This window comes from Salmo salar, chromosome ssa04, assembly GCF_905237065.1.
Source record: "Salmo salar chromosome ssa04, Ssal_v3.1, whole genome shotgun sequence".
Classification (NCBI taxonomy): Eukaryota; Metazoa; Chordata; class Actinopteri; order Salmoniformes; family Salmonidae; genus Salmo; species Salmo salar.
Window position 1 is genome coordinate 56,902,708 of NC_059445.1, and position 16,354 is coordinate 56,919,061.

General features: G+C 43.6%; 1 protein-coding gene across 7 annotated transcripts in view; it reads left to right on the top strand.

Moving 5' to 3' along the window:
- Positions 1 to 16,354, top strand: part of LOC106603511 (active breakpoint cluster region-related protein) — a 233,406-nt gene that overhangs the window by 215,209 nt on the left and 1,843 nt on the right. For 4 of the 7 annotated variants that reach the window (XM_045717125.1, XM_045717127.1, XM_045717129.1 and 1 more), the window contains 6 exons: positions 10,341 to 10,400; positions 10,966 to 11,075; positions 12,101 to 12,240; positions 13,411 to 13,545; positions 13,740 to 13,845; positions 15,683 to 15,833. In XM_045717125.1, coding sequence (XP_045573081.1) covers positions 10,341 to 10,400; positions 10,966 to 11,075; positions 12,101 to 12,240; positions 13,411 to 13,545; positions 13,740 to 13,845; positions 15,683 to 15,833 — 702 coding nt within the window. Of the gene's footprint in view, positions 1 to 10,340; positions 10,401 to 10,965; positions 11,076 to 12,100; positions 12,241 to 13,410; positions 13,546 to 13,739; positions 13,846 to 15,682; positions 15,849 to 16,354 lie in introns of all 7 variants that reach the window. The other 3 variants (XM_045717124.1, XM_045717126.1, XM_045717128.1) reach the window with 1 other exon arrangement.

Genomic DNA, 16,354 nt, shown 5'->3' on the forward strand with positions numbered 1-16,354 from the left:
GTCATACACTGAGTACAAAACAGTATGCTCTTTCCATGACAGACTGACCAGGTGAATCCAGGTGAAAGCTATGATCCCTTATTGATGTGACTTGTTAAATCCACTTCAGTCAGAATAGATGAAGGGCGGGACAGCACATTTACATTTAATGAAATCACTTCAATAGATTGCGCTTCTCTGGCAAAATGGGGAAGCAATATAATGAACCCTGAGCAGCTTATTGGGAATACCAGATCTATAGACAGGTCAATAAAGACCCTCCTGCTGCTGGTGGCTGGAGTTGACAGGTCTATCTTTCTGCTTGTCTCTCCTGACACTCCAGACCTGGATTACAGACAGAAATCCCCCCAGCTTTACCCCCATTGATCTCAGCTGATCCCAGACCTATCCACAGCCCTGGCTGTCCTCTCGCACTTCAGGCCTGATCTGGGAATCTGGGAGAGAGGACAGTCTTATCTGTTTGGGCTGTTTTGCTTCTTCTATTTAAATGACATAGACAATTGGTTTGTTCAACTCAGTGCTGCACACTCACAATGTTAGTTTTCTATATACACTGATACTCAGTTTACACACAGAGCCATATTGACTCTCTGTACCTCTCTCATAATCACAGTATAGTACACACCTTCACACACACATGCCTACTCTCACACTTGCACATATTTTCACACACTTGATCATGTACTTTCATGTTCACCTCTCGTCTCTCTCTCACATACACATCCTCCCATAGAAGCATACTTTCACACAGCTATGAGGTCTCATTCATTCATGTTAAGTGAGTCTTTGATGGTTGAGTCTGAGTAAACGTCAGGTCTATGAATGAACTCTGTCTGGGCTGGATCCAAACCCTCCCTCGATGGGGACTACATGAATCATCCACCATATTCATCCTACAGCAGCACAGAGAATCAGGCATTGAACTGGAGGGATTATAGTATCCCTGACATTTCCACTAATACCACTCTCATGCTGTTAAAGGGTGCTAAGAGGGAGAGGAAGGAAAGAGAGAGTGGGTGTGGGAGAGGAAGGAAAGAGAGAGTGGGTGTGGAAGAGGGAGAGGAAGGAAAGAGAGAGTGGGTGTGGGAGGGGAAGGAAAGAAGGGTGGGTGTGGAAGAGGGAGAGGAAGGAGAGAGTGGGTGTGGAAGAGGGAGAGGAAGGAAAGAGAGAGTGGGTGTGGGAGAGGAAGGAAAGAGAGAGTGGGTGTGGGAGAGGAAGGAAAGAGAGAGTGGGTGTGGGAGAGGAAGGAAAGAGAGAGTGGGTGTGGGAGAGGAAGGAAAGAGAGAGTGGGTGTGGAAGAGGAAGGAAAGAGAGAGTGGGTGTGGGAGAGGAAGGAAAGAGAGAGTGGGTGTGGAAGAGGAAGGAAAGAGAGAGTGGGTGTGGAAGAGGAAGGAAAGAGAGAGTGGGTGTGGAAGAGGAAGGAAAGAGAGAGTGGGTGTGGAAGAGGAAGGAAAGAGAGAGTGGGTGTGGAAGAGGAAGGAAAGAGAGAGTGGGTGTGGAAGAGGGAGAGGAAGGAAAAAGAGTGGGTGTGGAAGAGGGAGAGGAAGGAAAGAGAGAGTAGGTGTGGGAGAGGAAGAGGAAGGAAAGAGAGAGTAGGTGTGGGAGAGGAAGAAAGGAGAGAGGGTGTGGAAGAGGGAGAGGAAGAAAAGAGAGAGAGAGTTGAACAGAGTTTTGAACAGACTGCAGCGGGTTTATGTTGAATAGACTGCAGCGTGTTTATGTTGAACAGACTGCAGCAGTGTTTATGTTGAACAGACTGCAGCAGTGTTTATGTTGAACAGACTGCAGCAGTGTTTATGTTGAACAGACTGCAGCAGTGTTTATGTTGAACAGACTGCAGCGGGTTTATGTTGAACAGACTGCAGCGGGTTTATGTTGAACAGACTGCAGCGGGTTTATGTTGAACAGACTGCAGCGGGTTTATGTTGAACAGACTGCAGCGTGTTTATGTTGAACAGACTGCAGCAGTGTTTATGTTGAGCAGACTGCAGCGGGTTTATGTTGAACAGACTGCAGCAGTGTTTATGTTGAGCAGACTGCAGCGGGTTTATGTTGAGCAGACTGCAGCGGGTTTATGTTGAACAGACTGCAGCGGGTTTATGTTGAACAGACTGCAGCGGGTTTATGTTGAACAGACTGCAGCGGGTTTATGTTGAACAGACTGCAGCAGGTTTATGTTGAACAGACTGCAGCGGGTGTGTTTGCCATGAAAATAGACATTTAGGCTGAGAGGACGATGGTAGAAAGGAAGGCGAGCGTGTGTGTGTTGAGAACAGATTTAGATTAGATAGTGAGATTTAGACAGAGAAAGAGGTATGTGTTGAGTAAGCTGCAGCATGTTGATGAGTTTTAAACTGGGAGGAAGAGGAGGGAGGTGCGTACAGGACAATGACTCTTACAGCACTAATTAAGACAATGCAGAGGAATCAGAAGCAGGGACTTCAGTAGAGCTTAGGCTGGCTGAGAGGAGGCTGGCTGAGAGGAGGCTGGCTGAGAGGAGGCTGGCTGAGAGGAGGCTGGCTGAGAGGAGGCTGGCTGAGAGGAGGCTGGCTGAGAGGAGGCTGGCTGAGAGGAGGCTGGCTGAGAGGAGGCTGGCTGAGGCAGAATCAGATATTATACTATTTTTAACACCATGATCATGATGTTTTCTGTTACATTTGTTCTGAACCCATGTCCTCCATGTCCTTCCATTTTGCCGTGTTATTGTGTTTTACACCTTGGTGGGCATCACTTACAGTATCCTTAGAAGTCCCATTAATTAATCATGAAAAGCAACTGCCTTAAAACCGGAACAAAAGCAGTGTTCTGCTGGTTTGGGTATGACAGAAAATAAAGTATAACCATAATTCTCCCCCCTCTCTCAATCCCTAAACATATTTCTCAACACATAAAAGGGTGGTGTTCCATTTCAGTATGCTGATTAGTGTAGATGGCATGATACTGTTTCATCCCACTGCCTCTTTGAAGGGCCTTAAAATGCCAGCCAGGCCCCTAATGGAGAGTTTTATAGGGCATAAATCTGACTGTCACTACAGGGGGGGGGGGGTCCAGCCCTTCACCCCCATCGATCCCCAACCAGACACCCTCAGACTGGCTAATGAGCTCCAGAGGGGTGGATGGGGACAAGGCAGCATCCTCAGGCTGGTACCCAGGATGACTTTCTCCCGGCTGGGCTGGGTCAAACCCGCTGCCCCTGGTGGAAGAGTGGGTATTGTTTAGCTAAGTGGGAATAGCAGGGTCGTTCTCCCGCCCTCTGGCTCTTGCTCTATCCCTCCCTCGATGGGGCCTACATGAATCATCCAATTAGTCTAGGAGTGTTAAACCACTCGACCCTTTGGTATGGCTCATTACAAACCCTCCGTGGTCTGGGTTCATAAAGAGTGGAGGGTCGGTTTGGCTAACCAGTGTCTACCAAAATTATTTTCCAATCATTCCAAACAGAACCACTATTTTTATAATAAAGTTCTGAACCGGTTCAAACCAAAAAAAAGTAACGGTTTATATAGTTAATTTTCATTCATTTTTTTAACACATGAAATCAACAGAGGCATTAGAAACTGGTTCTCAAGAATTTAAAATAATGGTTCTGTTCCGGAACACCAGAGAGAACTTTCGTTCCCGGTTCTGTTTCCACTCCTCAGTTCTGTTCCTTGACCGGTTCCAACCCCTGCTACTGTACCTACACAAAGAGTGTTAGCATTCGGCTGGACTAGAGGAATGAAAGTGAAACAAAACACCCTCTCATACGGTATCAATGGTGTTTCCAAATGCTGTTTATCTACCTGCCTATAAATGACCTATACAAGCACTTTTTTGGATGACCCATATTATCACTGTAAATACTCTAATTACAGCTACATTATGGACTAATAAAAAAATACTAACTTTCCATCCAAGACCAAAAGAAGGTCATCAAGGGATTGATAATGTGTTTGATAATGCGATTGGAAAACCCTTCTACATGTGATTTGAGTTAACAGAAGATAAAACAGATAAGTTGTGGTAACAGCCGATCATTGGAAGTCAGCTGCTTACATGTATTTTACTCTCGGGTTTGACATAAGGAAGCCCAAGGACTCAACATACTCTCTTTCTCCCTTTCGCTCTGACTTTCTTTCTCTTCCTCTCTGTCCTCTCTCTGTCCTCTTTGTCCAGGCTACTGTGAGGCTGGCCTGCATGGGACCACACGCTATAGTGTACAGAACAGAACTGTGAGAACATTAGAGTCCCTGCTGGTGGTTATCAGAGAGGTCACCCTCTCCTGTACTACCTGTAAATCACTTGCGTGCTGCAGGCAGGAACATGCTGTTGTGTAAGCCTTGTATTTATGAAGTTGGATCTTATAGGGTATGCCTGAGACACGTTGCCCTTAGGGGTTGTGATAGGATGCTTGGGCTGGTCCTTGGCCAATCATAACTCTCTGCCTGCTGAGAATGCGTGCTGGTTGGGCTCAAACCAGGAAGTCTTGTCAGGAAGGTCATGACAACCGAGTAAAAAGGCCTTACATTTCACTTGTCTATAATGACATCAGCAGCTGTTTACCAAAGCATGATATTATTAATAAGTAGAGTGATGTTAGCATTTTACATAGCTATGTTATGTATATTTACTCTTATGTTCATCTGCAGCTAATTTTAGACTCAAAATATTGTCAACTCATATTGCTTTGTTTTTGTTTACAATCATCAGGCCAGTAATATAATCTGTCAGCAGAAAAAAGAATGATGGTCTTGTTTGTAGAGGTCTTAATAAACAAAAAAACAATCCCTAGGTTGCTGTGTTTAATTAAATGAAAGCCACGGCCCATGCAGTTGAGCTAGTTAGTTTCTAATTAAACCGGATGGGAACATTGCTGCTTATTGTTCATTTAAAACAGAACAGTCAGTCACAGAATGAATATTTCAAATGTAATCTCCCAGTGAACACAAAGTGAGAGGTACAAGGAAAGTAGCAAAGCACAAAGGAAATATTAAGAGGAATTAATGAATTTGCCGTATCAAAAGTTCATACTTCATCATAATTAAGTTCTGCTTTAAATATTGCTGCCAAAATACAAAAAAATAAAAAAGAATTCCCTCTTAATCTAAATGGATGAATTAAAGACTATGGCAAGTGTTTGTGTAATCAGACTGCACCCTTTTCTTCCCTGATGGCATTGTTCACTTACAATATTATCATGTTTTGGAAACTTCCAGTGCTTTGAAGTTCCACATACATCCTAGAGGTTGTTTTCCTTCCTCAGATCGGAAGCCATGACAGTTTGTTTTTACATGCATCATTCATAAACCAATTTCTTTGACCAAAACCTAGATCTGTCATTTTATGTCCTATGTGAGAAGCAGGTACCTGGGTGATGGAGACTGGCTGTGTTGTAGATACATTATACCACAGTATCCTCAGGAGGGTTGTGGAGAGTTCAGTAAGAGATGGATTTAGAATAGGAACATCTCCAGAGGGACCTCGGCATCTGTTTTTCAAACTACTTCAATCAGGCCTGGGCTGTGCTCTGTCCCCCGCTGGCAACAGCAGTGGGAGCAGTAGAAGGGTGTCTCACCATGTGCGGTACAGTATGTGTGTGTACTGTTTGTGTGTTTTGCCTGCCTTTCTGCACATGTATGTTGATACAAGTGGCAGCCACATGTCCACTGGTCTATACCACACTATACATAGAAGAGAGGTGACATCACAGTCACCTGAGTGGCTCTCTTCTCATCCACTGACTTTCCATGCATCAATTCTTTCCCCCTCTCGCTTGTCATAGTAACTCTGTGTGTGTGTGTGTGTGTGTGTGTGTGTGTGTGTGTGTGTGTGTGTGTGTGTGTGTGTGTGTGTGTGTGTGTGTGTGTGTGTGTGTGTGTGTGTGTGTGCGTGTGTGCGTGCGCTGGTGATGTCTAGCTAGGTCTCTCAACCAGGTGCTCTGTACTGGCTGTGCTGAGATGGGGAAGGACCACTAACTTCCCCAGCTGAGCCCCCCGATCCACAGCCAGATCACAATGTCCCCAGCCCACTGAAATAACATTGCAACACACACACACACACACACACACACATCAGGAGAGTCGGCCCTCAGAGCCTAGGGGTCGCTCAGAGAACAGTGTGTTCCAACAAAACAGAGCATCATGCTGGCTAAAAGGAGCACACCTCATTGCTACTCGTCCGCTCACACTCACATAATTCATGGAAAATGTTTCCTCTTCTGTTTTTCTATATGCAGTATGTTCTGTTCCACATGAAAGCTGATTTGTACAGTGTAGTCAGTGTGGATATGCATTGATACAGTATCATCTGACCTACATCATGTATTATCATCCTCTCTCCAGTCAGTCAGTGTTTGAGGCAGCATAAAGGAGGCTTTGACCTCTGGAGGAGTGACAAGGTCCTAATTGGAACCATTGTTTGGTTTAGGATTTCCTATATTTGTGATTTACTGATTTTAATATCCCATATCCTTCCACCAGCCTGTGTTTCACCAGCCTGTCTTTCTTCTACAAACACAGGCTAATAATATGTTTCAAGGATTCTCTGGAGAGAGAGGATTTGGCTTTGAGATTCGTCTCTTGGATTTGGAATAAAAAATACTTTGAGGACCCGCCCCCTTTCTGTCCTTGTTCATGCTTCACCTCATATAGTCTTCCCTCTGATTGGTTTCACTCAAGACAACAACTTTTTTTTTTCTCTCATCTGTTGTTTTACTAGCCAGATGGACATAACCCCAAGTCATGTTGAGAAGATCATTCTTTCCAAAGCAACCTATCTATCTTGTTCCCATCTATCCATCCTCTGTGATAGGTTGAGAATATAGGGTAGCGCCGTACTGAATCAGTGGCACTTTGGTCTGTCTCTCCTTCCCAGGCAAGGAAAGGAAAACTGATAAATTGGGGCAGAAGTTCTTCCTGGAGTTTTGAATAAAGCAGCAGAGTATTAGAGGTGAACGGTGGAGTGATTGAGGGGTTAATGGGTGCGCTTGACTGCGCTCTGCTCGGCTGCATAAACATTTTAAATAAATATGTTTTATTGTCACATACACCAGATAGGTACAGTGAAATATGTTGTTTTACAGGGTCAGCCATAGTAGTTAGGCTCTTCATTTTTGTATAACCCAATTTGACTTATTTTTTTATGTCTATTGAGAAGTGTGTAGAGCCGTAGACTGTATTTGAGAGAGGGGAGAGGTACTGCATGACGTTTTAGTGATTGATTTGGGGGGTTACAGTACAGTAGTGAGGACCCCATAGCCATGATTAGGGCAACCTTGTTAAAAACCCAAACCCTGTTGACAGAATTTCCCCTAATGGTAATAGGTGTCCGAGTAATTGATTCAAAAACTTTTTTTTATTAGGTAATTAATTAGACTCCCTAAATACAAACTTTTATGAGTGCTAGCTTAATGTAAAGTTAGGAGAAAGTAAGTGTGTTGGCCTTGCGCTCGCTCAGCAACATAATCTAGGAAGGTAGTTATGGTATTCACAGGGAGCTGCTGAATCAGTATATTAAAGGCATTAGCTCCTTGTTGTAGAAGTGCTATGCTAGTCAGTGGCTGCAGTGTGTGTATCTAACACAGCATGTTTAGTGTAAGGTAGGTGGAAAAGCTGTCTGTGAGACTTATATAGAGTGCCTTCAGAAAGTATTTACACACCGTTTTTACATTTAGTTGTTACAAATTGGGATTAAAATGGATATCATTGTATTTCTTTTTTACGATCTACAAAAAATACTCAAAGGTCAAAGTGTAAGAAAAATTCTTGCATTTTTTAAAAGATGAATGACAAAAAAATAATAATAATATAGCTTGATTTAGATAAGTATTCAACCCCGAGTCAAAACACCTTTGGCAGCGATTACAGCTGTGAGTGTTTCTGGGTAATTCTCTAAGAGCTTTACACACCTGGATTGTACAATATTTGCTCATTATTCTTTTTTAAATTCTTCAAGTTCTGTCAAGTTGGTTGTTGATCATTGCTAGACAGCCATTTTAAAGTCTTGCCATAGATTTTCAAGCTGATTTAAGTAACAACTTTAACTAGGCCACTCAGAAACATCCAATGACGTCTTGGTAAGCAACTCCAGTGTATATTTGGCCTTGTGTTTTAGATTATTGTCCTGCTTTAAGGTGAATTTGTCTCCCAGTGTCTGTTGGAAAGCAGACTGAACCAAGTTTTCCTCTAGGTATTTGCATGTGCTTAGCTCTATTCTGTTTATTTTAATGATGCAGCCACCACCGTTCTTGAAAATATGAAGAGTGGTACTCAGGGATGTTGTCGGATTTGCCCCAAACATAGCGCTTTGTGTTAGGAAGGACGCCTGTATCTTTGTAGTGACTGGGTGTATTGAGACACCCTCCAAAATGTAATGAATAACTGCACTATGCTCAACGGGATATTCAATGTCTGCTTTTATTTTATCTACCAATAGGTGCTCTTCTTTTCGAGGCATTGGAAAACCTCCCTGGTCTTTATGGTTGAATCTGGGTTTGAAATTCGCTACTCAAATTACAAATAATTGTATGTGTGGGGTACAGCGATGGGGTACTCATTCAAAAATCATGTAACCACTATTATTGCACACAGAGTGAGTACATGCAACTTATTATGTTAATTGTTAAGCACATTTTTACTCCTGCATGTATTTAGGCTTGTCATAACGAAGGGGGTTGAATACTTATTGACTCAAAACATTTCAGCTTTTAAATAATTTGTAAAAATGTCTAAAAACTAAATTCCACTCTGACGTTGTGTGTAGATCAGTGGCTCAAAATGTAATCCATTTTAAATTCAGGCAGATGTCTCTGGGGTTTGCTTCTCATCATACATCATGTCGGAGCTCTATTCTCCCAAGGCAGCATGAGAACTGCCCAGCTCTGCCTCTGCTACTCAGCAGGCTGCAGCGTGTGAGGAAGTCATTTTCATGGCCACTGCTTACCCCTAGAGACAGCCATACGTAAATGGGAAAAACACAACCCCTGTCCCCGTCTCACTTTCTTAAAGAACACACTGCCCTGTCTCTTCCCACAAGCATTTCAGCAGAGTTACAAAGAACTTGGCTCTCAACCAGATGACAGTTCAGCTTACAAGAACTAACAGGAACAAGATGAAACTGGGCACTAGCAATATCAATAAAATGGTAGTGAACAGAAAGGGCAGCAGCAGTGCTTCCATTGCTGTGTGTTAGCCTATATAATTTACGATTTAATTTGAAAAAGGGGGCTTTCTTGTATGGTGTATTTTCATCTCAATCAATGTGATTCTTGTTCACATTAGTGAAAGGAGGGAAATGTGATACATTAGTTAGTTAGCCCAGTAGAGGACTGCTGGGGTGAATGAGCTGATTCATGATGCATGAAAGAGGAAATATTGTGTGTTATAATGCAGAGATGATCAATGTCATTAGGTAGGGACAGACCCACACAGAGCCCTCAGGCTGGCTAGGCTACAGAGGTTCCTCTGTCTAAACACACACATTACCCAGCGTGCACCACTGCTCCATCCACACAGGGGCAAAGCCCATTTAACTTTATAAGATGTCAGCATCCTATAAATTTTATATGGAGGAGAAAAGAAAAACTGCAGTTGAATCTGAAGTTCCCAGGGATTTTTGGTTATTTAAATATAGACAGGCCAGTCTGGGAATTTCCATTGAGGAGGCAGAAGGAAAACGGGGTCCTATTTTCTCTCCACGTAGCAGCAGTCAGAAAATAGCCCCCCTCCTCCAGCCCATGGTGAAGGGAGAGTCGTCTCGGAAAACAAACTGTAACGTGGCCTCTTTGTTCTCTTGGCTGGACTTTAAAGGAGCTCCTCAGAACCTCACCAGAGCATGACGGGAGGGACACATATGGGACAGGTGCTTGAAAGAGAGAGTGAGAGAGCAGTGAACCCTGGGTAGGCAGAGGTCCAGAGCTGGCTAGGTCCAGGGTTGTAGTTATAGAACAACAAGTACAACACAAAACATAGTCGAAGTTAACATAACATGGATGTCTTCATGTTTGTGTCCTAATAAACAGACGAATTCCTCCAGTGCAGTGAACCATGGGTACTCAGAGAGCTGGCTAGGTACTGTGGTGTAGTGACAGTCAGATTAAGTTAACACAAGAAGAAAGCACATCACACAGGCACCATGCCAGAAATAAGGCTTTAGTGTCTCTGCTAGAGTGCAGTTGTACATTTAGGATACAAGGAGTGTGTTCTGTGAGGGTCCATGTGATTGTGTCCATGATACTGTACGTGTATTTGAACACTCACTGCTCTTGTCATACCTTCTCTCCTATGAGGTTATGCATTGATTATGGCATGGGCAGAGAATATAATGAAGGAAACTTAGTCATGTTCTTTCTCTGTGTATTTCAGCTGGACCCCCAGACGGTGCAGTCCAAGAACTGGCACGTGGACGTCATAGAGATGAATGGGGTAAGGGACACCAGGAACCTTTGGGGCCAGTTTGCCAGACCCAGATCAAGCCTTTTCTTGGACTAATAAGCTCTTTCAATGTTGAATCTCCACTGAACATGCTTTTTAATCTAGGACTAGGCTTCATCTGTGTCCAGGAAACCAGCCCTTGATTTCCTAATTCCATTCCTGGTCCTGTCAGTCATTTACCCATTCAACCCCATCAATAGAAGATGACTTGTCAGGGCTTAGTGTGTGGATATTATAATGTAGCTTGTTATAGTTCGCCAGAGACAATGCAATATTATCTTTATGAGCTTGGCCAACTCTGATTTCTCTGCAACACAGTGTTTTTAAACAGCTGTAAACATCTAACCACTCTGGATCCACTTAAACTCCTGGATGTTGTGAAATGATAAAAAAGAAAGCACTTGGAAGCTGTGTATTTTAAACTCATTTTAAATTAGGGACTGCAGATGAGCTGTGTCACTAAAAGCTGCTGCAATGTTCATGGTACATAATCCCTGTCAAATAAGAAAATAAAATAATGCAGATTGTTTGACACTTTGTGTATTGTTTCCCACAGATCAAGGTGGAGTTCTCCATGAAGTTTACTAGTCGGGACTTGAGTCTGAAGAGAACGCCCTCCAAAAAACAGAGTGGGGTGTTCGGGGTCAAAATCAGTATTGTGACAAAGTAAGCCATGTTGAACCTATTGGTAGATTACGTTTAAAAAATATATATAAACAGACATTGAATATCCCTTTCAGCATGGTGATATTATACTTTACATGGTGTACCACTACAATGATACAGACATCTTTCCTGACTCAGTTGCCGGAGAGGAAGGAAATCGCTCAGGAATTTCACCATGAGGCCAGTTACAGTTTAATTGGTGTGTAGGAGAAAACTGAGGATGGATCAACAACATTAGTTACTCCACAATACTAACCTAAATGACAGAGTGAAAAGAAAGAAGCCTGTACATCATAAAAAATATTCCAAAATATGCATCCTGTTTGCAATAACACACTAAAATAAAACTGAAAAAAAAATTGGATTAGAAATTAACTTTATGTCCTGAATACAAAGCCTTATGTTTGGGGCAAATCCTACTCAACACATCACTGAATACCACTTTTCATATTTTCAAGCATGGTGGTGGCTGCATCATGTTATGGATATGCTTGTCATCGGCAATGACTAGGGAGTTTTTTAGGATAAGAATAAACGCAGTAGAGCAGGACAATAACCTAAAACATAAGGCCAAATATACACTGGAGCTGCTTACGAAGACTAGATGAATGAATGTTCTTGAGTGGTGTGGTTAGTTTTTACATAATTTGGCTTGAAAATCTATGGCAAGACTTGAAAATGGCTGTCTAGCAATGATCAACAATCAACTTGACAGAGCTTGAATCGCTGCCAAAGGTGATTCTAACATGTTGACTCGGGGTTGAATACTTATGTAATTGAGATAAATTCGTGTTTTATTTTTCATGTTTTACAAATGTTAGAATTTAATCAATTTTAATCCTACCTTGTAAAACAACAAAACGTGGGAAAAGTCAAGGTAGTAGTAGTTGTAGTAGTAGTAACAGGACCCTCTCTATAATCTTTCTGTACAGTTTGTTTGATTGCTACGATTAGCATTAACGTTATTTGAAAGGGGCCATGCTGTAATATTAATTCTGATGAGTGTTGGGTTTGTCCCCCAACAGGCGCGAGCGCTCCAAGGTGCCTTACATAGTCCGCCAGTGCATTGAGGAGGTGGAGAAGAGGGGGATCGACGAAGTGGGAATCTACAGGATCTCAGGGGTGGCCACTGACATCCAGGCCCTCAAAGCAGCATTCGACACCAGTAAGAAACACTCGTACTACCAACACTGTAAAATACACCTGTCTTCATCAATAGAACCAGGAGTTTGTCCTGGCCATGGGACCTGACCAGGCATAACTCTGGGCCTATAAACTGAGTATAGAAAACAAGGACACCTGCTCTTTCCATGACATAGACGGACTAGGTGAATCCAGGTGAATTGAGGTGAAAGCTATTACACCTTATTGATGTCACCTGTTAAATCCACTTCAATCAGTGTAGATGAAGGGGAGGAGACAGGTTAAAGAAGGATTTTTTAGCCTTGATACAATTGAGACATGGATTGTGTATGTGTCCCATTCAGAGGGGGAAAGGGCAAGACAAAACATGTAATTGTAGAGTCCATGTCCCAACGAATTAAGGCTGTTCTGAGGGCAAGGGGGGGGGTGCGCAACTCAATATGAGGAAGGTGTTCCTATGGTTTGCTATACTCAGTGTATATAAGCTATAACTAGGGCCATTACTTTTTCCTGGTCAGATTACGTTATGAGAAATAACTCCAGACCCTACATTATCAACACAAGTCTCCTCCTGAGCTGTCCTGTCGTTCCTCTCCTCCCATCCTCCATGTTGTATGGTGTGCCGGGGTCAGGTTAGCAGGCCCATGGCAGAGGGTCTTCAGCCTGGATATTAACAGAGCGAGTTGTGGGAAAGGGCAGGAAGAGCACAGGTCTGGGGAGCTGCAGCTGTCAGCTGTGTGTTGTCCTCTCTGGGAGTCCCAGGGTGCATCCCAAATGGCACCCTATTACTTCTATATTTCATTGCTTTTGACCAGAGCCCTATGGCTCTTTACAGCCAGGCTGATGGTCCCCCTATGGTTAAAGTTGTGCACTGTATATGGCAATGGGTGCCATTTGGGATGCAACCCATGTCTCTGTCACGGCCCCTAGACCAAACCAAAGATAACCCCCTCGGCGTCTCTCTGCTGTGTTCATGGCTCACTGAGCTGAGATCACTGGTGGTTTGGTTTTTAAACAGTGTTGTTGCATGTTATGTCATCTCTGGAGCCAGAATGATCAGTCTGGAAATGAACTAGTTGTTTGGTTGAGGCTGATGCTCTTCCCTTGAGCTCATGTGTATGTGTATGTGTGTGTGTGTGTGTGTGTGTGTGTGTGTTTGTTTTCCCTCCCCCTCCCTCTCTCCCCTCCACAGATAGCAAAGACATTCTGGTGATGTTGAGTGATATGGACATCAACGCCATTGCAGGGACTCTGAAGCTGTACTTCCGTGAGCTGCCAGAGCCCCTGCTCACTGACCGCCTGTACCCAGCCTTCATGGAGGGCATCGGTACGACCTCTGACCCAGACCATACCAATACAATTAGGATGCATCTCAATAGTCAGTTATAGGGGGGTTATTCCTTGTTTTTTATTGAGACCACAACATTGAAATGATGGTTCACATTCCCTCGTAGAGGGGTAATTCTTAAATTCTCTTCTATTCTTCTCTTTCCCCTCTCTTCCTCCTCCTCTTCTCTACAGCTCTGTCAGACCCTGCAGCCAAGGAGAACTGCATGATGCACCTGCTGCGCTCTCTGCCTGACCCTAACCTCATTACCTTCCTCAGCCTGCTGGAGCATCTCAAGAGGTATACACACACATAATCTACCATAAAGTCTAGTAACTATTACTGTTGACAGTTGAGCCATATTACCTGGCAGCCTAATACGTTCAGATAGGACATTGGAGGAGTTCTGGCCAGAGTACGGTACATGTGCGAGTGGTTCTTTAAGCCTGCTATAAAACTGTGTTCTGGAGAGCGTCACGTTCAGCTGCACTCTGCCTGCGGTCATGAGGTGTGCTCCTGCTACTGTGACCGCACAACGCTCATTAGCCACTGACTGACTGCCCCAATAAGACAGAGGACAGAGGGAAAAATCATCAGTGTTCAGGCCAGACATTGTGTGGTTAACAGAGCATACGAATGCCGGGCCCTGGAGAGACAACAAGTATGCACTGGCCCTTTTAAGCCAGCCCGTTAGTGGTGAGGTTAAGGAGCTGGACTGAGGAGTTATGGTCCAGTTCGAAGGACGCATTTATGTCAATGAAAAATGACTTCCCTACTGCTAAAATGACTTCTCTACTACTATTTTGTCTTTGAAAATAGCTGTGATGGTCTCAGTTGGCCAACCATGTGCCAGTCTGGAAAGGCAGTGTGTAACCACATGTGATGACATCATGGTGGTGCCTGTTAAAACTGCCACAGACTGGTAACCACTAGCATTGGCAGGAACACTTAGGAAACACTTATGGGTCTCCTCCGATCGCCCACATCTGTCATCAGCTACAGTAGTAATGGCCTGTGTGGGGACTTATTCATACTCTGAGTAAAGGAATAGTTTTCACCACCAGACTTTTAAAAGATCAGGTTTACGTGTTTGTTATGGTTTCCTACTGCAGGGCAGACAATGGTTTTATTTCACTTTTATTTGAACAGGCAGTCACGTTGAGACCAAGGTCTCTTTTACAGCTGGGCTGTGTAATTTCACAAATATACACGTCACTACAATATGAAAAGCAAAGCAGAGATACAAAACAGTCATAGAAAACAAACGCATTCTACATTAAAAGGATCCTCAATCAGCCGTCTGATATGCCCTAGAGGCACTAATTCATCACATTTTACAATGACAAATGAGACTGAAAAATGTGTTAAGTCAGAGAGTATATCATTTTCCTCTAGCTATATAACAGGAACTAGAGGGAACTAAGACCAAGTTTAATGCATAGTGCTGCTTGCCAATTTCAGTCACACATTACTTCACTCACGCCTCCTCCCAGAAGTTGGTGTTCAGTTAATCCTTGCATTGAGATTGAAAAATGAGAAAAGAAAGCTTAGAGCTGTATGTATCCCCAGTAGAGGGGTTTTATAGTGTGTGTGAAGCTGCTGCAATATAAATGGACGTCAGAGTTTGGCAGGCAAGCAGGAAGGTGCATAGATATTAATCAGATTTCTACCTATGTGCAGGCCTGAGATCAGTCTACAGGGCTAGCGCTGGGTCAGAATACAACCCTACTGCTCCATGTAGCCATTATGGTGGCCTGATCCCAGTACAGCTCTTTAACATCCATCAGTGCAGACAGTGCACTCTGCAGTCAGTCAGCAGAATGTACACAGAATGCTCTCATAAACACGCTGAGGATACCCGCTGGACGCTCTGGTGAATTACAAGTGTGACATGAATGGCTCTGCAGTTCCCATGAAGAACATTTATAGCAGATGGTAACTTAGTTCAGAAATTCAATGGTCCTTGTAGAAGAAACACATTGTGCTCCACTGATGGTCATTGCTTCGGGAAAATGAGTCATCATAGTAACATGACAAGACCAGCAAACATGTTGCATGACTAGAAAAATAGCTAATACTGATCTGTCCCTGTGATCGCTGTAGTCTGACTGGCCGATCTGTCTGTTTTGTGTTCCAGAGTTGCTGACAAGGAGCCCATTAACAAGATGTCCCTCCACAACCTGGGCACAGTGTTTGGCCCCACCCTGCTCAGGCCCTCTGAGTCAGAGGTCACCAAGGGACACATCACACTGGCCTCTGACATCTGGTCACACGACGTCATGGCGCAGGTCAGTGTGACTTGGGTGCGTACATCTGTGTGTGTGTGCATGTGCGTTTGCTTGTGAGAAGTTAAGCAGGAGAAAGTGTGTGTGTGTGTGAATCTACATACATCTGTGTGTGTGTGTGTACCCCAATGTAGCTTAGTGGGTTGTGTGTGTTTTACCCGTGTCAGCCAGGTCTGGCATCCCAGCTGTATTTATATTTAGGAAGCCCCACTTGGAGCTCTGCCCGGTGCTGAGAGAGAGAGAGAAACCGCTTCCTATTCACAAATGACTTATTCTAGGGCGTATATAAACAGTGACTACTGTAAATCACAATAAAGGCCCCAATGCTAACAATAGAATGCTATATTTCATCATTAACTGTAAAGACAGCGACAGCTGTTGTGCAGTGACTTATTAAATCTCCATATGTTTAGTAGACAGATGAGTATGCAGATACTCTGATATCATGGAGATGCTTCGTCACATACTGAGTCATGTACAGAATGTGTAGTCACACATGCGCCATATCCTAGTCCTTTTTTGGT